The following is a 25,682-nucleotide window of genomic DNA, read 5'->3' as shown; positions in this document are numbered from 1 at the left end:
GCGTGATGGGTAAAATTTTGAAAAAAACTTCGAAAAATATAATAAGCCACTGGGAACTGATTTTTAATGGTTTTAACCATTCTGAAATTTGTGATAATGTTCCCCTTTAACAGTAAACCTTGCTGGCCTCACCATCAGCAGCTGTTAGACTATTGTAGTCAATCACATCATACATCAATCATGTCTTTAATGGACTCCTGAAAAGTAAACAATGTGATAAATAACATTTTACAACAGTCAATCTAGGGATCTAGATATCTGGTCAGGACACTGTGCTTGTCGGCTGAAATCGGCGGTCCTACTTGACGACCGCAACCACTTCATGCCTTCAAAGTAGTTATGGAGTACACAACTAAACGTTGAGTAACCGCTCGACATACATCGCAGACAATAACTGATAGTCTGCTTTGCCAGTCCAAATGCATTTGCTGTTTTCCCTCGTCCACGGGAGGTAAGGTAAGGTATTAAGGAATTGATGTGTGATTTCCACAAGCGTCTGGCTGTGGCGCGGTCTTTCTGGCGCCACATCCTGTGTGGGGTCGCGGTCATTCTGGAGTCACTTCCTCTCTGAACCCAGTTTGTAAACGATCAATGAGTCCATACAGAGCTAAGAGCTGTAGATTCAAGAAATAGACGGCGCTCTTACCAGTGTAAAAATGTATCCAAGGAGGGGAACCTTAAACGATGGTTGAGTGTGGCCAAAACGGGGCTTAGGCTAAATAATTATTTGTTTAATGAATTATCCGGTTTAATATAGGGTCTGAGGGGCGGGGGCGGATAGGCCACCTTTGTGTCGATTGGGGCTAACGGTAACAAAAGACTCGGGAGAAGTGACAGACTAATTGCAACTCGGTCCTGAACAATTCCGACAACCCTAAAATAAGTGTGACTGCTCAGGACCCTTCTACACTCCAGGATAAATCCCACCTAACCTTATCCTTGTGCACACACACACACACACACACAGTGCCACCGTTTAAGACCCCCTCTTGACGGCCGCAACCACTTCATGGCTTCACAGTAGTTATGAAGTACACAACTAGACGTTGAGTAGTTACTCAACATACATCGCAGACAATAACTAATAGTCTGCTTTGCCAGTCCAAATGTTTTTCCTCGTCCACGGGAGCCCGCATTCTCGTTGTCGCCCCTTCGACAAATGGACAAAGTTTTTCGCTAAGTAGAATCCCAGCTGACCTGGACATTCGAAAGATATTTTGCTGTTCTTGTGGCACAACACACTCCTTGACAAACATATCCCACCAGGCTGCCGTTCTTCCAGGCCTTATCCAAAACATAATATTGCTATGTTGCGGTCTGAGATGTGTTGTATCCTAAATAGCTGCAATCGCACGTTTCCTTCTTTTAAGGTATTCAAGTGTGATTTCCACACGCGTCTGTTATGAAGTATGGCTGTGGCGCGGTCTTTCTGGCATCATTTCCTCTCCGAACTCAGTTTGTAAACGATCAATGAGTCCATACAGAGTTAAGAACTGGAAAATTAAGAAATAGGCGGCGCTTCAGTGTGGCCGAAACGGGGCTTAGACTAAATAAGTATTTGTTTAATGAGTTATCCGGTTTAATGTAGACAGGGTCTGAAGGGAGGCAGGGGGTATAGGCCACCTTTGGGTTGATTGGGGCCAACGATAACGGAAGACTCGGGAGAAGTGACAGACTAATAGCAACTCAGTCCTGAACAATTCCGACAACCCTAGAATAAATCTGACTGAGGCCCCTAAAACCATCATTTAACATTGCTACGTTGTATCCACCATAGCTGCAATCGCAGGTCTCCTTCTTTTAAGGTATTCCTGTGTGATTTCCACAAGCGTCTGTTATGAAGCTGGCTTTCTGGCATCATTTCCTCTCCGGACTCAGTTTGTAAACGATCAATGAGTCCATACAGAGCTAAGAGTCGGAAAATCAAGAAATAGACGGAGGAATGGAGGGAAACCTTAAACGATGGTTGAGTGTGGCCGAAACGGGGCTTAGGCTAAATAAGTATTTGTTTAATGAGTTATTTGGTTTAATGTAGACAGGGTCTGAAGGGAGGCAGGGGGGATAGGCCACCTTTGGGTTGATTGGGGCCAACGATAACGGAAGACTCGGGAGAAGTGACGGACTAATAGCAACTCAGTCCTGAACAATTCCGACAACCCTAGAATAAATCTGACTGAGGCCCCTAAAACCATCGTTTAACATTGCTACGTTGTATCCACCATAGCTGCAATCGCAGGTCTCCTTATTTTAAGGTATTCCTGTGTGATTTCCACAAGCGTCTGTTATGAAGCTGGCTTTCTGGCATCATTTCCTCTCCGGACTCAGTTTGTAAACGATCAATGAGTCCATACAGAGCTAAGAGCCGGGAAAATCAAGAAATAGACGGAGGAATGGAGGGAAACCTTAAACGATGGTTGAGTGTGGCCGAAACGGGGCTTAGGCTAAATAAGTATTTGTTTAATGAGTTATTTGGTTTAATGTAGACAGGGTCTGAAGGGAGGCAGGGGGGATAGGCCACCTTTGGGTTGATTGGGGCCAACGATAACGGAAGACTCGGGAGAAGTGACGGACTAATAGCAACTCAGTCCTGAACAATTCCGACAACCCTAGAATAAATCTGACTGAGGCCCCTAAAACCATCGTTTAACATTGCTACGTTGTATCCACCATAGCTGCAATCGCAGGTCTCCTTCTTTTAAGGTATTCCTGTGTGATTTCCACAAGCGTCTGTTATGAAGCTGGCTTTCTGGCATCATTTCCTCTCCGGACTCAGTTTGTAAACGATCAATGAGTCCATACAGAGCTAAGAGCCGGGAAAATCAAGAAATAGACGGAGGAATGGAGGGAAACCTTAAACGATGGTTGAGTGTGGCCGAAACGGGGCTTAGGTTAAATAAGTATTTGTTTAATGAGTTATTTGGTTTAATGTAGACAGGGTCTGAAGGGAGGCAGGGGGGATAGGCCACCTTTGGGTTGATTGGGGCCAACGATAACGGAAGACTCGGGAGAAGTGACGGACTAATAGCAACTCAGTCCTGAACAATTCCGACAACCCTAGAATAAATCTGACTGAGGCCCCTAAAACCATCGTTTAACATTGCTACGTTGAATCCACCATAGCTGCAATCGCAGGTCTCCTTCTTTTAAGGTATTCCTGTGTGATTTCCACAAGCGTCTGTTATGAAGCTGGCTTTCTGGCATCATTTCCTCTCCGGACTCAGTTTGTAAACGATCAATGAGTCCATACAGAGCTAAGAGCCGGGAAAATCAAGAAATAGACGGAGGAATGGAGGGAAACCTTAAACGATGGTTGAGTGTGGCCGAAACGGGGCTTAGGCTAAATAAGTATTTGTTTAATGAGTTATTTGGTTTAATGTAGACAGGGTCTGAAGGGAGGCAGGGGGGATAGGCCACCTTTGGGTTGATTGGGGCCAACGATAACGGAAGACTCGGGAGAAGTGACGGACTAATAGCAACTCAGTCCTGAACAATTCCAACAACCCTAGAATAAATCTGACTGAGGCCCCTAAAACCATCGTTTAACATTGCTACGTTGTATCCACCATAGCTGCAATCGCAGGTCTCCTTCTTTTAAGGTATTCCTGTGTGATTTCCACAAGCGTCTGTTATGAAGCTGGCTTTCTGGCATCATTTCCTCTCCGGACTCAGTTTGTAAACGATCAATGAGTCCATACAGAGCTAAGAGCCGGGAAAATCAAGAAATAGACGGAGGAATGGAGGGAAACCTTAAACGATGGTTGAGTGTGGCCGAAACGGGGCTTAGGTTAAATAAGTATTTGTTTAATGAGTTATCCGGCTTAATGTAGACAGGGTCTGAGAGGGGGGGGGGGGGGTATAGGCCACCTTTGGGTCGATTGGGGCTAACGTACTCTCCTTAATTCCCAGGAAGAACCGCTCATCCTTCATACGCAGCCTCGTACGCAGCTCCAACGCCATTAATCCCGCCGATTTATAGACAAGCTGCAGAATATATGCAGCGCTTAATTAAAGTTGGGCATCAATTATTCAAACAAATCCCACTTTTATGGGATGAGCAGGTAATTAGCCTCTCTACACCTAAGCGCTCGTTTACACGGGGCTATAAATAACAATGTGTTCTCCGTCCTCAATTTTGGAAAAGTAAAACCGACGCTTGAAATAACAACCCGCCGGGCCATCTGTTGCAGACGATAGGCTGGAATCCAACCAGGGTTTTCAAGGTCAAACTCTAGCCAGAGGAGACAAATGACCTTTCCACGTCATCTTAGGGAACGTCGCATATAGGAATCACTTTGGGTAATAACAAATAATGACCCAATCTCCAACACTGGCAAACGACGTATTGATTTCTTTCACCCAGCAAAGCCTGAAATTACGACCTTATCTTGATAAAGATGGATATGTCTCTGTCCTCACAATGAAATATATATTTGATGTGATTGGTGATGGGTCAGAACCCCCCACCCCAACATGATTGATTCACAATATAGTGAAATGTCATGTGACCGTCCACTCCAAGCAGCATTGCAATGGAAATAGAATCCTTCACAAACAGCACAGGTTCAGACTTTGAGACGTAATTATCAAATGCTTGCTTTCTTTTATACTGATACTCCCATTTCTCATGGACGTACGCCCGTTGTGTTGCCACACCGGTCACCAATTGGGTGTTGATGCACGTACCTCCAGGACTGAGAATGGTATTGGATATTTAATTGCACACACAAACGAGGTAGAACCCACACAGAAAAACAAATTGTTGTACCATGTGCAGATCAATAGCCATTTGGCAGGTAATAGAAAAATGCCCGCGCAAAAGGAAGAAAATATACGTGCTAGATCATTTAGGTTTAGTATGTGAGTTATTCAGATTAATCTTGACGTGTGAAAAGAGGCTCATCTGAGGAATGTATTCAATGTACAGTATGTTCACAATCATTAGTCGTTATGATTTAACTGCTTGATGTGATTCAGTTATAGCAACCCGCAGCCTCCCTGGAGCCTCTTCAAAAATGCATGAAAATGGAAAAAGCTGGGGGGAAAATATATTTTTAGTTTTAATATATTTTCTGTAGGAGGACACACATGACACAAACCTTCCTGATTGTTAGAAATCCCACAGTTTATATTAAACATGCTTCACTGATGAGAGGATTTGGTGAGCGCCCTTTTGTCCTACTAATTTTGATCCTTGAACTCACCGTAGTTTGTTTACATGTATAACTTTGTCCAAAACTGTTTTTTATATATATATATATATATATATATATATATATATATATATATATATATATATATATATATATCTATCAGTGACGTGCAGTCCATGATGGCCTCACCTGCCATCATGGAAAGACAAAAAATGTAAAAATAAAAAAAAATAAAAAAATTGTTATATGTATCCAGTGATTATACTATAAAGTTATTTTCCATTTAACTTCACCAGTTTTAGAATATTTTTATTCAAAATCGCTGAATTTTCACATTTGCCGTTCAAATACTGAGAAGAGACAGCAGCCAGTTGAGGCACGTCACTCAGTGCCTCAACATGGATTGCGGACTCGGCTAACTGCTGGCCTGCTGTGCAGTGAGACCGTATTGCTATATGAATTATATTATACATTTCCATAGTTTAGTTAGCTGAGGTATATAATGTACAGTGTATTTTGTCAACAACTGTATGTGTGTAACGTATTTCTTGTGCTGAGCAATCATAAAACTGCTGCGAAGACGCACTGTGTGAGGCTCGCAGTAATCCCGCCGTAGAATGCACCCCCTGACGGGAGTGTTATATCAACTAAAGCCCACACTTAAACTTTCCACGTGCAAGATTGAATCTATTTAAAAAGTTATTTAATAAGAAGCCAAAAAGTGCAAAAACAATAATGTTCGTGTTGGAGGAGTTGTGAATGACTGCAGGGCCACAACATTAGGTACACCTGCAGACTGCAGCATGGATTTCATATTTCATTCATTCACAACTCCTCCAACACGAACATTATTGTTTTTGCACTTTTTGGCTTCTTATTGAGCTGCTGCATTTTTTGGTTGGGTTGTTTATTTCTTTTGAGTAACTTACTTCTACATTTCTAAAAGGGGAGGAATGTAATAGAGTGATCTATGTTTGTCTGTTGCCATCCCCTGGTGAATGTTGGCTATAGCGTACTGTGGTTACTTTTTGGTTGGCCAACGATTTACGTGGTGTTGCGCTCCTCGACGTCAAGTGTGTTGAGTCTGTTCTGAAGTCGTACTTCATCACCTCGCCTGGTTATTGCCTCCAACCCAATATATTACATAAAGGTAAGACCATAATAACGTTTTTTTTTATTTTTATTAAATGTGCTTTTTTTGTGTGCTACAGTTTGTATGTGTAAAGTTAAGTTAAAGTACCAATGATTGTCACACACACACTAGGTGTGGTGAAATGTGTCCTCTGTATTCGACCCATCCCCTTGATCACCCCCTGGGATGTGAGGGGAGCAGTGAGCAGCAGCGGCGCCGCACCCGGGAATAATGTTTGGTGATTTAACCCCCAATTCCAACCCTTGATGCTGAGTGCCAAGCAGGGAAGAATGCTGGTATGAGCTTCTAAACATAACCCGTTAACTGCTGCCAATCAAATGGTGAATAAGATACTCTTTAGGGTTCATATGTTTGTAAATCTGACTGTGATGAAGTCAGTGCCTCACCAGCCATCAACCTCACCGCACGTCACAGATATATATATATATATATATATATATATATATATATATATATATATATATATATGTATTTACTTATTTATTAATGTTATTATTTATTGAGGCAGCACGGTGGTTGAGGGGTTAGTGAGTCTGCCTCACAATACAAAGGTCCTGAGTTCAATCCCGGGCTCGGGATCTTTCTGTATGGAGTTTGCATGTTCTCCCCGCGACTGCGTGGGTTCCCGCCGGGTATTCCGGCTTCCTCCCACCTCCAAAGACATGCACCTGGGGATAGGCCCCTCCCATCTCCAAAGACATGCACCTGGGGATAGGCCCCTCCCACCTCCAAAGACATGCACCTGGGGATAGGTTAATTGGCAACACTAAATGGTCCCTAGTGTGTGAATGTTGTCTATCTGTGATGAGGTGGTGACTTGTCCAGGGTGTACCCCGCCTTCCGCCCCAATGCAGCTGAGATAGACTCCAGCGACCCCGAAAGGGACAAGCGGCAGAAAATGCATGGATGGATGGATGGATAATTTATTGAGTATATTGTAAAGAAATTGACTACATGAAGTGAACAAATGTTTTGCATTGGTAACAGGGGTAGCACTACATAAGATCGGCTTCTTCCTACTGCTTTTCAAACATGTTGACAGGAGAAAATTGACATTGTGATGGATTATTTTGTAATTGTATGCATCTTCCAAATAAACTCAAACCATAACAAAAAGCATAATTATGTCACGGTTTTGTTGTTGTTGTTGGGTTTTTTTTACACACAGTACAGACCAAAAGTTTGGACACACCTTCTCCTCATTTTATGTTCATGACTATTTACATTGTAGATTGTGTTGCATTTGGACCAGTTCTTCCTCCCAGGGAATTCAAGTCACTGGTCGCTAACAAGCTCTTTACGACACTTAAAGCTGAGTAGAAGAACCACCAGAGACAGAATAGGTATTTTGTAATATATTTGCAAAGCTTTGTAAACATACTGAGACCAGTCCAGCATAGAACATTCTATCGCACAGCTAAGATGGTCTGCCCTACAAAATGGAAAACTTCTATTCTATCAAGTCTCTCTCCCTCCCACCCTCGCAGTCTTGTCCCTCCAGCCCAAACACATGCCCATTGTCCTCCGCACCTGGACATAAGAATAGATAAGAAGAAGGAGTATCTCTCTTTCTTACATTCCATATTCAAGGTTAGCACACAGTATTTGCAGACAACCAAAAGACCACAATTGGAATAAAAACACTAGCTGTTTTGTAATATGATTATGAAATAAAAGAAGTAACTTCTTTGTCACGTGTTGCTGGCATCAAATTCTATGGTTAATGGTTATTTGCAAAAAAAAAAAATGTTTATGAGTTTCAACATCAAATATGTTGTCTTTGTAGCATATTCAACTGAATATGGCTTGAAAATTATTTGCAAATCATTGTATTCCGTTTATATTCACATCTAACACAATTTCCCAACTCATATGGAAACGGGGTTTGTACAATGTAAACAGTCATGAAAATAAAGAAAGCACGTTGGAATGAGAAGGTGTGTCCATGGCTACACTTGCTGGTGGAGATGAGAACACTCCTCCAGAACAAAGTTGCCAGTCAAACATTTGAGAAGAAAAGAAAAGTGAAGCAGAGTCACAGAGATAGCAAGAGTGCGGCGTTTAGCCTTTTTCAAAATTGGACGGTTGAATTTCTGGTCAGAGGGATTCATTAATATGATCATTCTTATTTATGAAGCCCTTTAAAACATTCAAATACATTCTGTGTACTGCTTGCTATTAATTAAACCCCCTCTCTCCCTCTTGTTCGGCTTTCTTGCTCCCCACCCCCCCCGCTCTCCTCAATCCTATTGAACTTGACACACTAATAGGTTATGAATAATTCCGTTTCAGTTTAGACGGCAATTAGCCGCCATGCCAGAGGCCGTTCCTATTCGTCTCCAGCGGTGTGGTAATTTAGGACCTAGCTGCCTTAGCTGTCCCACCGCTGCATCATTCACTTATTCCCACCCAACACTAAAACCAGGAACCACCCACCGAGCAGATTGCTAAAAGTATTTGGCCAGCCATCCAAATGATGAGAATCAGGTGTCCTAATCACTTGGCCCAATGTATCAAATCAAGCACTTAGGCATGGAGACTGTTTCTACAAACATTAGTGAAAGAATGGGCCGCGCTCAGTGATTTCCAGCATGGAACTGTCATAGGATGCCACCTGTGCAACAAATCCAGTCGTGAATTTTCCTCGCTCCTAAATATTCCAAAGTCAACTTTATTCTAAGAAAAGTGAAGAGTTTGGGAACAACAGCAACTCAGCCACCAAATGGTAGGCCACGTAAACTGACAGAGAGGTCAGCATAGTTGCTACAGAGCTCCACACTTCATGTGACCTTCCAATTAGCCCACGTATAGTACGCAGAGAGCTTCATGGAACGGGTTTCCATTGCCGAGCAGCTGCATCTAAGCCATACATCACCAAGTCCAATGCAAAGCGTGGGATGCAGTGGTGTAAAGGACATCACCACTGGACTCTAGAGCAGTGGAGACGCCTTCTCTGGACTGATGAATCACACTTTTCCATCTGGCAATCTGATGGACCAGTCTGGGTTTGGAGGTTGCCAGGAGAACGCTACATTTCGGACTGCATCGTGCCGAGTGTGAGATTTGGTGGAGGAGTAATTATGGTGTGGGGTTGTTTTACAGGAGTTTGGCTTGGCTCCTTAGTTCCAGTGAAAGGAACTTTGAATGCTCCAGGATATCAAAATATTTTGGACAATTCCATGCTCCCTTCCTCTTAACATGACTGTGCACAAAGCAAGGTGCATAAAGACATGGATGACAGAGTCTGGTGTGGATGAACTTGACTGGCCTGCACAGAGTCCTGACCTGAACCCGATAGAACACCTTTTGGGATGAATTAGAACGGAGACTGAGAGCCAGCAACATCAGTGTGTGACCTCACCAATGCTCTTTTGGAAGAATGGTGGAAAATTCCTATAAACACACTCTGCAACCTTGTGGACAGCCTTCCCAGAAGAGTTGAAGCTGTAATAGCTGCAAAAGGTCATATTGAACCCTATGGGTTAGGAATGGGATGGCACTGCTTTAGACAACTTGTGTCTAATAAATAGCGGTGTACCAAAACAATCTTTGAGTTGACAAAAGCAACTTTTACGCCAAAAAGCCTTCTTGTTGGTACCTTGACCAGGGAACCACACAAAGACATGTTGTTGCGTGTAGGACCCAAACTCTGACCGTACAAAACTAAAACCTGACTTGTCTTTGTCTCCATTAAACTAATGCTTCCATCGCACATTACCCAACAAGTTTGCCTGAGCTAATTAGCATAGCCTGGTCTGCAATGTTACAGCCCTGTGAGAGAGGAGGGTACTCACACATGACGGTGAGGAAAACATTCCCTGACGCCAGGACCACCTTCTCCCGTGTTGCCCGGTCGTAGATTCCCACGTGGCATTCGTAAGGTCCGTTGTCCGAGATACGGACCTCTGGGAGCCTGGAAAACATGATTGCAGGGACAGTTACTGACATGTTGACACCGTATGATGGTGTGGAGTCCATGACACCGTATGATGGTGTGGAGTCCATGACACTGTATGATGGTGTGGAGTCCATGACACTGTATGATGGCGTGGAGTCCATGACACTGTATGATGGTGTGGAATCCATGACAACGTATGATGGTGTGGAATCCACAGAGTCGCGGTCAATAGTGACCATACTTGCCAACCTTGAGACCTCCGATTTCGGGGGGTGGGGTGGGCGTGGTCGGCGGTGGGGCGGGGGGCGTGTTTAGGGGAGGGGCGTGGTTAGGGTCGTGGTTAAGAGGGGAGGAGTATATTTACAGCTAGAATTCACCAAGTCAAGTATTTCATATATATATATATATATATATATATATATATATATATATATATATATATATATATATATATAAGAAATACTTGACTTTCAGTGAATTCTAGTTATATATATATATATATATATATATATATATATATATATATATATATATATATATATATATATATATATATATATATATATTATTATATATATATTGTCGGGGGCAGATATTTACATATATCCAAATTTAAGTGTTACTTCTTCTATTTCATAGTCATATTTGAAAACAGCTGGTGTTTTTCCATTTATTCTATTTCTGTTTCTCTGCAAGTAAACTGTGTGTGTTAACCTTGATCTTTGGAATGTGTTTTGACTAGAGAGATAATGTGCATGTGTTTTGACTAGAGAGATGGAAGAGGGGAGAGGGTTTTGGGGTCGGGAAGAGAGACCATCTTAGCGGGGCGATCCGAATGTTCTATGCTGTCTCTGTGAATGTATATCTGCAAAGCTTTGCAAATATATTACAAAATACCTATTCTGTCTCTGGTGTTTTTTCAACTCAGCTTTAAGTGTCGTAAAGAGCTTGGGAGCGACTTGTGACTTGAATTCCCTGGGAGGAACAACTGGTCCAAAACGCGACAATATGTATATATAAATAAAAGAAATACTTGAATTTCAGTGTTCATTTATTTACACATATACACACACATAACACTCATCTACTCATTGTTGAGTTAAGGGTTGAATTGTCCATCCTTGTTCTATTCTCTGTCACTATTTTTCTAACCATGCTGAACACCCTCTCTGATGATGCATTGCTGTGTGGCACGCACAAAAGTGCTTTCATCAAATGCATTAGAGTCTGGAATCTTCCATCTCTCCCTAGCATGGCCCAAAACCTGGTCAATCTTTGCTTCCTGAGGAAGATCTTCAGTGCCAAGCACTTGGTTGTCCACTACTTCTTCCCGGAGGCTATCCAGGTCCAATCGCAGCTGCGGCTTGGAACTTACAAGCTGTTATGAGAGTAGCGTATGTGTGTGTGTGGCCCTTTAATAGGTGAGCATGTGAGGTGAGTGACGTCAGTGAGTGTGTGGGCGAGAGAAGATAGGGAGCGGTAGCGTGAGTGCGGGCGGGGACTAGTTTGTTTTGTGTTGGATTGGCTGTGTGCAAGCAATCAATAAAGCAAGATTTGCAACTAATCGCCGGACTCAGGCAGGAAAGGTGCAACAAAGCGTATTTCTTCATCTTACTTGTCGTCGGCGTCGCCACGGCTGTATCTTCCTCGTTCTTCTGCTGCGTCTCCTTGTTGTGTGCACAGTTGTGCACTGCACTCTCTAAAAGCCGTATATGTTGTTGATGTTATAGATGGCAGTATTGTCCTGTTTAAGAGTGTCACAACATTGCTGTTTACGGCAGACGAACTGCTTTACGGTAGACAAAAACATGACTGCTGTTGTTGTGTGTTGTTGCCGCGCTGGGAGGACGTTAATGAAACTGCCTAACAATAAACCCACATAAGAAACCAAAAACTCGCCAAGTTATAATGTGATTGGGCAGGCACACTGTTTATATCGTGGGAAAGCGGACTCAGGTCCGCATGGAGCTGGAGGGGGCGTGGCCTCCAGCTCCGCCTGAATTTCGGGAGATTTTCGGGAGAAAATTTGTCCCGGGAGGTTTTCGGGAGAGGCGCTGAATTTCGGGAGTCTCCCGGAAAATCCGGGAGGGTTGGCAAGTAGGATAGTGACAAAAAAGCCTAAACATTCGGATAAAGTCGACTGGCTGATGGCTGGAATTTATGTTGTATTGCTGAGAAGTTAGAGAGTTATTTACAAGTGAAGGTTGTCACCATACCAATACCAATATATTTGTACCGGTATCAAAATGTATTTCGACACTTTTTGGTTCTTTTCCATACTTTTCTAAATAAAGGGGACCACAAAAAATGTCATTATTGTCTTTATTTTAACAACAAATGTTAGTGTAGATGAAACATATGTTTATTATTGTCATTTAGTCCTTAAATAAAATAGTGACAACTTGTCTTTTAGTAGTAAGTAAACAAACAAAGACTCCTAATTAGTCGTATGCAGTAACATATTGTGTCATTTATACACCTATTATTTTCTACACATTATGAGGGACAAACTGTAAAAATGCATTATTAATCTACTTGTTCATTTACTGTTAATATCTGCTTATTTTCTCTTTTAACATGTTCTATCTACACTTCTGTTAAAATGTAATAATCACTTATTCTTCTCTTCTTTGATACTTGACATTAGTTTTGGATGATACCACACATTTAGGTATGGATGTGATACCAAGTAGTTACAGGATCATACATTGGTCATATTCGAAGTCCTCATGTGTCCAGGGACGTATTTACTGACTTTATAAACATAATATACTTTTTTTTTTTACTTTAGAGAAGATGTTGTGATGCTAAAAAATATTGACGTAATCATAGTAGTATCGACTAGATACGCTCCTGTACTTGGTATCATTACAGTGGATGTCAGGTGTAGATCCACCCATGGCGTTTGTTTACATTTTGACGCGGTGTGTAGTGAAGCATGTTTAGCTCTTCCTCGTCCTGCAGTGATAATGATACTTGTAGGAAACTTACTTTATTTGTCACCACGGAGACAAGGATTAGGGATTTAGAAGTAGCTAAAACACTTTAGCCACTAAACAACACTAACGCACTTCTTCCTGAGGGTGTTTCAGTGTTATAACTTCACCTTTATCTTTACTTTTTACACCAAAATGCGTCCATTCTCCCTTTTCTGTCTACACACTGTGTCTGCTTGTAAGTACTCTGTGTGTGTGCGCTGCCCAACATATATATATATATATATATATATATATACATACATATACATACATATATATACATATATATACATATATATATACATACATATACATACATATATATACATATATATACATATATATATATATATATATATATATATATATATATATATATATATATATATATATATATATACATATACATATATATACATTTACATATATATATATATATATATATATATATATATATATATATATATATATATATATATATATATATATATATATATATATATATATATATACACACAGTCCGGCCCCGGCCAAATTTTTTTTAACCCAATGCGGCCCCCGAGTGAAAAATTTTGGGGACCCCTGATCTACATCAACAATATGATTTGTCTAAGTGTCTGTGCAGGAGAGATAATAAAAAAAAAAAATATATATATATATATATATATACAAATAAGAGTCGCAATTAATCTGATTTTTTTTTTTTGACACCCCTCATTAATCAATAATAATAATAATAATAGATTTTATTTGTAAAAGCCCTTTACATTGAGTAAACAACCTCAAAGTTTTATATTGTTTTTAATTGTGTTTAATATTGTTGTGCAGCACTTTGGAAACATTTTGTTGTTTAAATGTGCTATATAAATAAAGTGGATTGGACTGAAAGTGCTACAGTGTATTAAAAAAATAAATAAATAAATAAAAAGATAATAAAAAATAAAAATAAAAACTATAACAGCCACATACCTAAAACTAGTATGCATGTATTTAAAAAAGGCTTTTTAAAAAAAAAAAAAAAAGAAGAAGTGTTTTTAAGCCTTTTTTAAAAGCATCCACAGTCCGTGGTACCCTCAGGTGGTCAGGGAGAGCGTTCCACAGACTGGGCGCGGCGGGGCAGAAAGCCCGGTCTCCCATTGTTCATAAATCAAGATTAATCAACTACGTCTGAAATGTGCCTATTGACCCTGTACTGCTGACAGAGAGATAGGTGACAGGACACTATTGTATACATATATTAAGATCTCAAATTAAAATAGAACTTAGTTGGGAGAGTGGCCGTGCCAGCAACCTGGAGGTTCCTGGTTCGAACCCCAGCTTCTACCAACCGAGTCCGTTGTGTCCTTGAGCAAGACACTTCACCATTGCTCCTGATGGGTGGTGGTTAGCGCCTTGCATGGCAGCTCCCGCCATCAGTGTGTGAATGTGTGTGTGAATGGGTGAATGTGGAAAAAGTGTCAAAGCGCTTTGAGTACCTTGAAGGTAGAAAAGCGCTGTACAAGTATAACCCATTTACCATAACTTCAACTCAATCTAAGACATACTACACACCATTTTACTTCATTTTGGACTTACTTAGGTAGTTGGTTGAGCTGAGGATGTGTGTGTTATTGTGTTACTCACATGAGAAATGGAACATGATTTATGATGAATAAATGAGTTACTGGTGTGACCAGTCAACAATGAATGCAGGATGATATGAGAAGAGTCAGAAGAATGGAAAGGTTGTTTGGAAATAGGAGTATGTTACTGGTGATAATCCATTGAAGCATTCACTAGAGTTCACCTATAAATAACACTGACATCTCAACTTATATATTATTCCAGACAAAAGAACAGGACAACAATCTCCAAGCTTCTGCACAAGACATCAATATTTACAAAAGAAACCACAAGGTCGTCCACGATGTTGTCTCAGGTGCAACGCTGCATTGAGCGTTCATCTTTGGTGACGCACAAACACAATTTAACCTGACCGCCCGCAACACTCTGGCCACTTGGACGCCACACCAAGTGGTTCTTTTTACGTTTCCACTGTATGTGTGTTCCCCCGTATGTGTGTTCACCTGCATGTGTTCACCTGTATGTGTGTTCACCTGTATGTGTTCACCTGTATGTGTTCACCCGTATGTGTGTTCACCCATATGTGTGTTCACCTGCATGTGTGTTCACCTGTATGTGTGTTCACCCGTATGTGTGTTCACCCGTATGTGTGTTCACCTGTATGTGTTCACCTGTATGTGTTCACCTGTATGTGTTCACCCGTATGTGTGTTCACCCGTATATGTGTTCACCTGTATGTGTGTTCACCTGTATGTGTGTTCACCTGTATGTGTGTTCCCCCGTATGTGTTCACCTGTATGTGTGTTCACCCGTACGTGTGTTCACCGTATGTGTGTTCACCTGTATGTGTGTTCACCTGTATGTGTGTTCACCTGTATGTGTGTTCACCTGTATGTGTTCACCTGTATGTGTGTTCCCCCGTATGTGTTCACCCGTATGTGTGTTCACCTGTATGTGTGTTCACCTGTATGTGCTCACCTGTATGTGTGTTGACCTGTATGTGTTCACCCGTATGTGTGTTCACCTGTGTGTGTTCACCCGTATGTGTACACCTGTATGTGTTCACCTGTATGTGTTCACCTGTATGTGTGTTCACCCGTATGTGTGTTCACCCGTATGTGTGTTCACCTGTATGTGTTCACCTGTATGTGTTCACCTGTATGTGTTCACCCGTATGTGTGTTCACCCGTATATGTGTTCACCTGTATGTGTGTTCACCTGTATGTGTGTTCACCTGTATGTGTGTTCCCCCGTATGTGTTCACCTGTATGTGTGTTCACCCGTATGTGTGTTCACCGTATGTGTGTTCACCTGTATGTGTGTTCACCTGTATGTGTGTTCACCTGTATGTGTTCACCTGTATGTGTGTTCACCTGTATGTGTTCACCTGTATGTGTTCACCTGTATGTGTTCACCTGTATGTGTGTTCCCCCGTATGTGTTCACCCGTATGTGTGTTCACCTGTATGTGTGTTCACCTGTATGTGTTCACCTGTATGTGTGTTGACCTGTATGTGTTCACCCGTATGTGTGTTCACCTGTGTGTGTTCACCCGTATGTGTACACCTGTATGTGTTCACCTGTATGTGTTCACCCGTATGTGTGTTCACCTGTATGTGTGTTCACCTGTATGTGTACACCTGTATGTGTTCACCTGTATGTGTTCACCCGTATGTGTGTTCACCCGTATGTGTGTTCACCCGTATGTGTGTTCACCTGTATGTGTGTTCACCCGTATTTGTACACCTGTATGTGTTCACCTGTATGTGTTCACCCGTATGTGTGTTCACCTGTATGTGTGTTCACCCGTATGTGTGTTCACCTGTATGTGTGTTCACCCGTATGTGTGTTCACCTGTATGTGTGTTCACCTGTATGTGTTCACCTGTATGTGTGTTCACCTGTATGTGTGTTCACCTGTATGTGTACACCTGTATGTGTTCACCTGTATGTGTTCACCCGTATGTGTGTTCACCTGTATGTGTGTTCACCCGTATGTGTGTTCACCTGTATGTGTGTTCACCCGTATTTGTACACCTGTATGTGTTCACCTGTATGTGTTCACCCGTATGTGTGTTCACCTGTATGTGTGTTCACCCGTATGTGTGTTCACCTGTATGTGTGTTCACCCGTATGTGTGTTCACCTGTATGTGTGTTCACCTGTATGTGTTCACCTGTATGTGTGTTCACCTGTATGTGTGTTCACCTGTATGTGTGTTCACCTGTATGTGTTCACCCGTATGTGTGTTCACCTGCATGTGTGTTCACCCGTATGTGTGTTCACCTGCATGTGTTCACCTGTATGTGTGTTCACCTGTATGTGTGTTCACCCGTATATGTGTTCACCTGTATGTGTGTTCACCTGTATGTGTGTTCACCTGTATGTGTTCACCCGTATGTGTGTTCACCCGTATGTGTGTTCACCTGTATGTGTTCACCTGTATGTGTGTTCACCTGTATGTGTGTTCACCCGTATGTGTGTTCACCCGTATGTGTGTTCACCTGTATGTGTTCACCTGTATGTGTTCACCTGTATGTGTTCACCCGTATGTGTGTTCACCTGTATGTGTGTTCACCTGTATGTGTGTTCACCTGTATGTGTGTTCACCTGTATGTGTGTTCCCCCGTATGTGTTCACTGGTATGTGTGTTCACCCGTATGTGTGTTCACCGTATGTGTGTTCACCTGTATGTGTGTTCACCTGTATGTGTGTTCACCTGTATGTGTTCACCTGTATGTGTGTTCACCTGTATGTGTTCACCTGTATGTGTTCACCTGTATGTGTGTTCCCCCGTATGTGTTCACCCGTATGTGTGTTCACCTGTATGTGTGTTCACCTGTATGTGTTCACCTGTATGTGTGTTGACCTGTATGTGTTCACCCGTATGTGTGTTCACCTGTGTGTGTTCACCCGTATGTGTACACCTGTATGTGTTCACCTGTATGTGTTCACCCGTATGTGTGTTCACCTGTATGTGTGTTCACCCGTATGTTTGTTCACCTGTATGTGTGTTCACCCGTATTTGTACACCTGTATGTGTTCACCTGTATGTGTTCACCCGTATGTGTGTTCACCTGTATGTGTGTTCACCCGTATGTGTGTTCACCTGTATGTGTGTTCACCCGTATGTGTGTTCACCTGTATGTGTGTTAATCTGTATGTGTTCACCTGTATGTGTGTTCACCTGTATGTGTGTTCACCTGTATGTGTGTTCACCTGTATGTGTTCACCCGTATGTGTGTTCACCTGCATGTGTGTTCACCCGTATGTGTGTTCACCTGCATGTGTTCACCTGTATGTGTGTTCACCTGTATGTGTGTTCACCCGTATATGTGTTCACCTGTATGTGTGTTCACCTGTATGTGTGTTCACCTGTATGTGTTCACCCGTATGTGTGTTCACCCGTATGTGTGTTCACCTGTATGTGTGTTCACCCGTATGTGTGTTCACCTGTATGTGTGTTCACCTGTATGTGTGTTCCCCTGTATGTGTGTTCCCCCGTATGTGTGTTCACCCGTATGTGTGTTCACCTGTGTGTGTTCACCCGTATGTGTACACCTGTATGTGTTCACCTGTATGTGTTCACCCGTATGTGTGTTCACCTGTATGTGTGTTCACCCGTATGTTTGTTCACCTGTATGTGTGTTCACCCGTATTTGTACACCTGTATGTGTTCACCTGTATGTGTTCACCCGTATGTGTGTTCACCTGTATGTGTGTTCACCCGTATGTGTGTTCACCTGTATGTGTGTTCACCCGTATGTGTGTTCACCTGTATGTGTGTTCATCTGTATGTGTTCACCTGTATGTGTGTTCACCTGTATGTGTGTTCACCTGTATGTGTGTTCACCTGTATGTGTTCACCCGTATGTGTGTTCACCTGCATGTGTGTTCACCCGTATGTGTGTTCACCTGCATGTGTTCACCTGTATGTGTGTTCACCCGTATATGTGTTCACCTGTATGTGTGTTCACCTGTATGTGTGTTCACCTGTATGTGTTCACCCGTATGTGTGTTCACCCGTATGTGTGTTCACCTGTATGTGTGTTCACCCGTATGTGTGTTCACCTGTATGTGTGTTCACCTGTATGTGTGTTCCCCCGTATGTGTGTTCACCTGTATGTGTTCACCTGTGTGTGTTCACCCGTATGTGTGTTCACCCGTATGTGTGTTCACCTGTATGTGTTCACCTGTATGTGTTCACCTGTATGTGTTCACCCGTATGTGTGTTCACCTGTATGTGTGTTCACCCGTATGTGTGTTCACCTGTATGTGTGTTCATCTGTATGTGTTCACCTGTATGTGTGTTCACCTGTATGTGTGTTCACCTGTATGTGTGTTCACCTGTATGTGTTCACCCGTATGTGTGTTCACCTGCATGTGTGTTCACCCGTATGTGTGTTCACCTGCATGTGTTCACCTGTATGTGTGTTCACCCGTATATGTGTTCACCTGTATGTGTGTTCACCTGTATGTGTGTTCACCTGTATGTGTTCACCCGTATGTGTGTTCACCCGTATGTGTGTTCACCTGTATGTGTGTTCACCCGTATGTGTGTTCACCTGTATGTGTGTTCACCTGTATGTGTGTTCCCCCGTATGTGTGTTCACCTGTATGTGTTCACCTGTGTGTGTTCACCCGTATGTGTGTTCACCCGTATGTGTGTTCACCTGTATGTGTTCACCTGTATGTGTTCACCTGGATGTGTGTTCACCCATATATGTGTTCACCTGTATGTGTGTTCACCTGTATGTGTTCACCTATATGTGTTCACCTATATGTGTTCACCTGTATGTATGTTCACCCGTATGCGTGTTCACCCGTATGTGTTCACCTGTATGTGTGTTCACCTGTATGTGTTCACCTGTATGTGTTCACCTGTATGTATGTTCACCCGTATGTGTGTTCACCCGTATGTGTGTTCACCTGTATGCGTTCACCTGTATGTGTGTTCACCTGTATGTGTGTTCACCTGTATGTGTGTTCACCTGTATATGTGTTCACCCGTATGTGTGTTCACCTGTATGTGTTCACCTGTATGTGTGTTCACCCGTATGTGTGTTCACCTGTATGTGTGTTCACCTGTATGTGTGTTCACCCGTATGTGTGTTCACCCGTATATGTGTTCACCCGTATGTGTGTTCACCTGTATGTGTGTTCACCTGTATGTGTTCACCATTATGTGTGTTCACCCGCATGTGTGTTTACCCGTATGTGTGTTCACCCGTATGTGTGTTCACCTGTATGTGTGTTCACCTGTGTGTGTTCACCTGTATGTGTGTTCACCTGTATGTGTGTTCACCTGTTTGTTTGTCGCCCTCTACCAACCGAGCTATACTGCCCCACAGTATTTAGTACTCCTCTGTCATAGCTTGAATTTGTTAGCAACTATAAAATGTGGAATTTGCCCTAAAATTACAAATAAAATATGTTAAAAAAAAATTGAGTACATGGGGATTAAATAGCTAATTTTCTTTGAAATTCAGGCTGTATTTTTTTTATTTCATAACATTTTATTTGGTTTGTTTGAATGTACAACTTATCACAAGCGTATATGTAAGGGTCCCAACCCAAGTTCGCTGGTATCAGCGGGTATAGATTCACTTCAAATCAACCATAGTTTGATACTCATGTTGCTTGTGAAGACAAGTACCATATTTTCCAGACTATAAGGCGCACTTAAAATCCTTTTGTTTCTCTCGAAACTCGACAGTGCGACTTATAACCCGGTGCGCCTAATGTAAGGGATACGTTTGGGTTGAGCTTACCCGCCTCGGAGCTATTTTGTTTGGCACATGGTGTAATGATAAGTGTGACCAGTAGATGGCAGTCAAACATAAGAGATACGTGTAGACTGCACTGTGATGGGTCTCAAGTAAACAACACCAACATGTTATATGTTCCATTGCAAATATAGAACATTACACACAGCGCTCAAAAATCCATCAAAATGTTTTAGTAGGACTTTGGTAAGCTATGACGCCACACCGCTTGATGTGCTTCAACATAGTATTATGGTGTGTGTATAAGGTAAGACATTATCTGGCGTTTTGTTTCGCAATATTATGCAAAAGCTACTTTTCTTACCTTCTGGTACCTGCTGATCTGTATTTGGGATCTGCATAAATCCTGTAAAATTGCGCCCATCTGTCGTAGTGGATAAGTTTCTTCGTTTTCTCTATCTTCTTGTCATGTGACATTCATCCTCCACTGTTGCCATTTCTAATATAAAGTAGTGTAAAATTCTTACTTATATCTGTCAGTAAACTCACCATGAAAGCCCTAAAACATACCGGTGTAGTGACTTTACATTATTCACCCAAGGAACTTTACTTATTAGAGAGTTCAGGTCGGACGGTTTTTCACGGGACACATTTCCTGTGTTGTTGTTGTTTCCGGATGAGGAGATGCTGCTCCGTTATTGATTGAAGTAAAGTGTGAATGACATTAAAACAGTTAGCGCCATCTTTTGACACTTCTTCCCCTCCCGTCCTTGCACAATAGATCAAGCTGAGTGGACTCAGCCAAACCGCCTCTAGATAATGTTGCAATTTCCAGTGCCAGCAAAGCGATGCTCAAATGTAAAAAAAAGTTGTCAGAAATGTGTTTGCTTGATGTTACTTTACATATTTTCCACATATATGTTACTGATCAGCGATATTACATGGCGATTAGAACACTTTCAATGAAAGCTAACTCACAAATATGCACATTACATTCAAACAGCTGGTTGTAAAAGGTACTGTACGTACAGTATAAACACTTTGTAGGGCGCAACATAAGACTAGACTGCTGTGTAACGTAGTAGAATTGCATGCAAAGTCTAGTATATAATACTTGGAAATGAGGCTCAGAAATGTTTGAAGAAATCAAAATGCAACAACTGGACAACACAGTTATCATAATTTTAACTATTGTCCATCCATCCAACCATCTTCTTCCGCTTATCCGAGGTCGGGTCGCGGGGGCAGCAGCCTAAGCAGGGAAGCCCAGACTTCCCTCTCCCCAGCCACTTCGTCCAGCTCTTCCTGTGGGACCCCGAGGCGTTCCCAGGCCAGCCGGGAGACATAGTCTTCCCAACGTGTCCTGGGTCTTCCCCGCGGCCTCCTACCGGTCGGACGTGCCCTAAACACCTCCCTAGGGAGGTGTTCGGATGGCATCCTGACCAGATGCCCGAACCACCTCATCTGGCTCCTCTCGATGTGGAGGAGCAGCGGCTTTACTTTGAGCTCCCCCCGGATGGCAGAGCTTCTCACCCTATCTCTAAGGGAGAGCCCCGCCACCCGGCGGAGGAAACTCATTTGGGCCGCTTGTACCCGTGATCTTGTCCTTTCGGTCATAACCCAAAGCTCATGACCATAGGTGAGGATGGGAACGTAGATCGACCGGTAAATTGAGAGCTTTGCCTTCTGGCTCAGCTCCTTCTTCACCACAACGGATCGATACAGCGTCCGCATTACTGAAGACGCCGCACCGATCCGCCTGTCGATCTCACGATCCACTCTTCCCTCACTCGTGAACAAGACTCCGAGGTACTTGAACTCCTCCACTTGGGGCAAGATCTCCTCCCCAACCCGGAGATGGCACTCCACCCTTTTCCGGGCGAGAACCATGGACTCCGACTTGGAGGTGCTGATTCTCATCCCAGTCGCTTCACACTCAGCTGCGAACCGATCCAGTGAGAGCTGAAGATCCTGGCCAGATGAAGCCATCAGGACCACATCATCTGCAAAAAGCAGAGACCTAATCCTGCAGCCACCAAACCAGATCCCCTCAACGCCTTGACTGCGCCTAGAAATTATGTCCATAAAAGTTATGAACAGAATGGGTGACAAAGGGCAGCCTTGGCGGAGTCCAACCCTCACTGGAAATGTGTCCGACTTACTACCGGCAATGCGGACCAAGCTCTGGCACTGATCATACAGGGAGCGGACCGCCACAATCAGACAGTCCGATACCCCGTACTCTCTGAGCACTCCCCACAGGACTTCCCGAGGGACACGGTCGAATGCCTTCTCCAAGTCCACAAAACACATGTAGACTGGTTGGGCAAACTCCCATGCATGTTGTATTAACAACAATTATTTCATTGTTACACAATTAATGTTTATTAACACACACACAATTAACAAAAAAGTGGTACTGTGAGTATTGGTATTTTTACCCAGGTACCAAGGTTCAAGGTTCAAGGTTCAACTTTATTGTCCCCGCGGGGAAATTTGTCTTGGGCACAGTGCATCATCGCTTTCTTAACATACCCAAAAACAACAGAACAAAAACACAAGCACAGACACAACCACAACCATACAACTAACATTTAAACATCAGAACATGGAGCTTGATAGACATAGGTGGCACTTTGATGTAGGCGTAAAATCTACAGTATGGAGATAAAGATAAAGTACCAATGTGCATTGCACTAGAGCTCATGGATAAAGTGCTGTGTGCTAAAGTGCTTAGTTCTAAAGTGCTATGTGCTAAAGTGCTATGTGCTAAAAAAGTGCTAACCTATGTATTAAAATTCTATTGCACATTGTTGGTCAGCTTAATGGAGGCTGGGACAAATGATAATTTAAGGCGGTTAGATTTGCATAGTGGGACCCGGAGTCTTCTCCCTGATGGCAGGGTTCCATATTCAGGAAAGAGAGAAGAATTGGTACTGTATCGGTTCAAATCCAAACAGGTACGAGTGCATCAGTGACTATGCCAACCTTGTCCACCTATCCTCCACCATCTTAAGACAACACAAGTCATCTAAAAGAACCGCGATAAGCGGGAAAAGGAAAAGCTTGAATAAACCAATGATGAACAAATGTTTGAAAAAGCAAAGTATATATTTAAAAAAAAGAGTGAGCACCTCCAGACATGAAGTGATATTGTCTCAACAGACATCCTCAAGGGATAAGCGTAAAATAGTCCTTCTATTTTTGCCATAGCGTAAAATGATGAGAATAGCATTGTGAATCTCTCCGGAGGGTAGTTAATTGCCTTTGTCTGGGCTGGCGACACTCTACTAAACGCTGATGTAGCCCATTGCTTTGTTTTTTTACCCACAAAGCCCTATCTGCTGTCTTCAGTCCTGCCTGACTGCGCCATTCACAGCAAGACAAGAGCTGAGAAGAGAAACCAGACGACCTGACAAACGTAGAAGGGGAGGATTTGCTGCCTGCCGGAAGAAGGCTGAGGAGGCCACCGAGGAACCTCCGACTACAACGGGCAGGTGCGCTCCAAATTCCGACAGCAAAATATGTCCAAGAAAACCAGTACCTGAAGCGCTACGTCCCTTGCTCAATTTTAACAGTGTTGATACGGCATTTTCAAAATATCTGATCAGATCCGGCGTCTTCTTTTTCAGCCAATTATTGATTAACTGCAGTTGGCATGCTGAATGTCCAAATAATGTAATACAACATGATGTCTGTCTGTAAATAAATAGAAAAGAACCCTGCAAGGACCGTGATGTAGCAATAGGTCCCGGTACAGAGAGGGATCGATTGACTTCCAGGAGGCGTATTGGAAAGGTCTTTCTTGTTGAGGCCCACGTACAGAACTCACCCGGCCTCCTCGTGCCAGCGTACGCCAGCGTCTAAATGGAGCGTGAAAAGGAGCAGTCAATCCCTCCATCAAAATAACAAGGACGTGGTTTGATGTTCCTTCTGGTCCGGAGCTTTATGGGTGAGGAAGGTCAAAGCGGCCTGTCCTCGCTACATAGGGTTAGGTGAAGCATGCAAACGGAGGTGTGCAATCACTCGTGTCTCCTGGGAGAGAAAGAAATGACGAGGCAAGAACCAAAAAATGAGGGTAAGTCCATGCTCGCGTGTGCGTCGAGGGAGGTGTGATTGGTTTTGGCGAGATTCGAAGAATCGCTGAGATAGATAGCTACGAACTATGGCTTTCTGCTCCGCCGCTCCCAGTCTGTGGAACGCTCTCCCTGACCACCTGAGGGCACCACAGACTGTGGATGCTTTAAAAAAAAAGGCTTAAAAATCCTTCTTTTAAAAAAGCCTTTTTATAGATATATGCATACGAGTTCTAGCTAATAGGCTGTTCTAGTTTTTATTAGGGCCCGCATGGCCCATTGCATAAGGACTCCCAAAGGGAGTCCTTATGCAATGGGACATAAGGACCTATTGAATTTGTAAGGTTTTATCATTATTATTCTTCCGCAACTTTGCGCTGTAATTTGACCCCCTTAACATACTTCAAAACTCACCAAATTTTACACACACATCAGTAATATACGGCAAAACTTTTTATCAAAAAACCAAACCTCAAAATTGCGCTCTAGCGCCCCCTACGGAAAAAAAAAAACTAGACTGCCTGTAACTCCCACTAGGAAGGTCGGAGAGACATGAAACAAAAACTTTTATGTAGGTGTGACTTAGACCTAGATTTCATAATCGTATATTCTCGGGCAAAAATCAACAGAAAGTTGGCAATTCCCCCTTCAAGACAAAAAAGTACTAAAAGCAGTCACTTTTCCCTCTTTGAGCTGTAATTTGACCCCCTTAACATACTTCAAAACTCACCAAATTTTACACACACATCAGTAACATACGGCAAAACTTTTTATCAAAAAAACAAACCTCAAAACTCAAAATTGCGCTCTAGCGCCCCCTACGAAAAAAAAAAAAAACTAGACTGCCTGTAACTCCCACTAGGAAGGTCGGAGAGACATGAAACAAAAACTTTTATGTAGGTGTGACTTAGACCTAGATTTCATAATCGTATATTCTCGGGCAAAAATCAACAGAAAGTTGGCAATTCCCCCTTCAAGACAAAAAAGTACTAAAAGCAGTCACTTTTCCCTCTTTGAGCTGTAATTTGACCCCCTTAACATACTTCAAAACTCACCAAATTTTACACACACATCAGTAATATACGGCAAAACTTTTTATCAAAAAAACAAACCTCAAAACTCAAAATTGCGCTCTAGCGCC

General features: G+C 42.6%; 1 protein-coding gene across 2 annotated transcripts in view; it reads right to left on the bottom strand.

Annotated features, from left to right (window-relative positions):
• Positions 1-25,682, bottom strand: part of igsf21a (immunoglobin superfamily, member 21a) — a 695,152-nt gene that overhangs the window by 249,261 nt on the left and 420,209 nt on the right. For both annotated transcript variants that reach the window (XM_061977635.2, XM_061977634.2), the window contains exon 4: positions 10,098-10,216. In XM_061977635.2, coding sequence (XP_061833619.1) covers positions 10,098-10,216 — 119 coding nt within the window. The remainder of the gene's footprint in view (positions 1-10,097; positions 10,217-25,682) is intronic.

This window comes from Nerophis lumbriciformis, linkage group LG18, assembly GCF_033978685.3.
Source record: "Nerophis lumbriciformis linkage group LG18, RoL_Nlum_v2.1, whole genome shotgun sequence".
NCBI lineage: Eukaryota > Metazoa > Chordata > Actinopteri > Syngnathiformes > Syngnathidae > Nerophis > Nerophis lumbriciformis.
The sequence above is the reverse complement of the archived record's forward strand: the minus strand, read 5'-3'. Positions and strand labels throughout refer to the sequence as shown.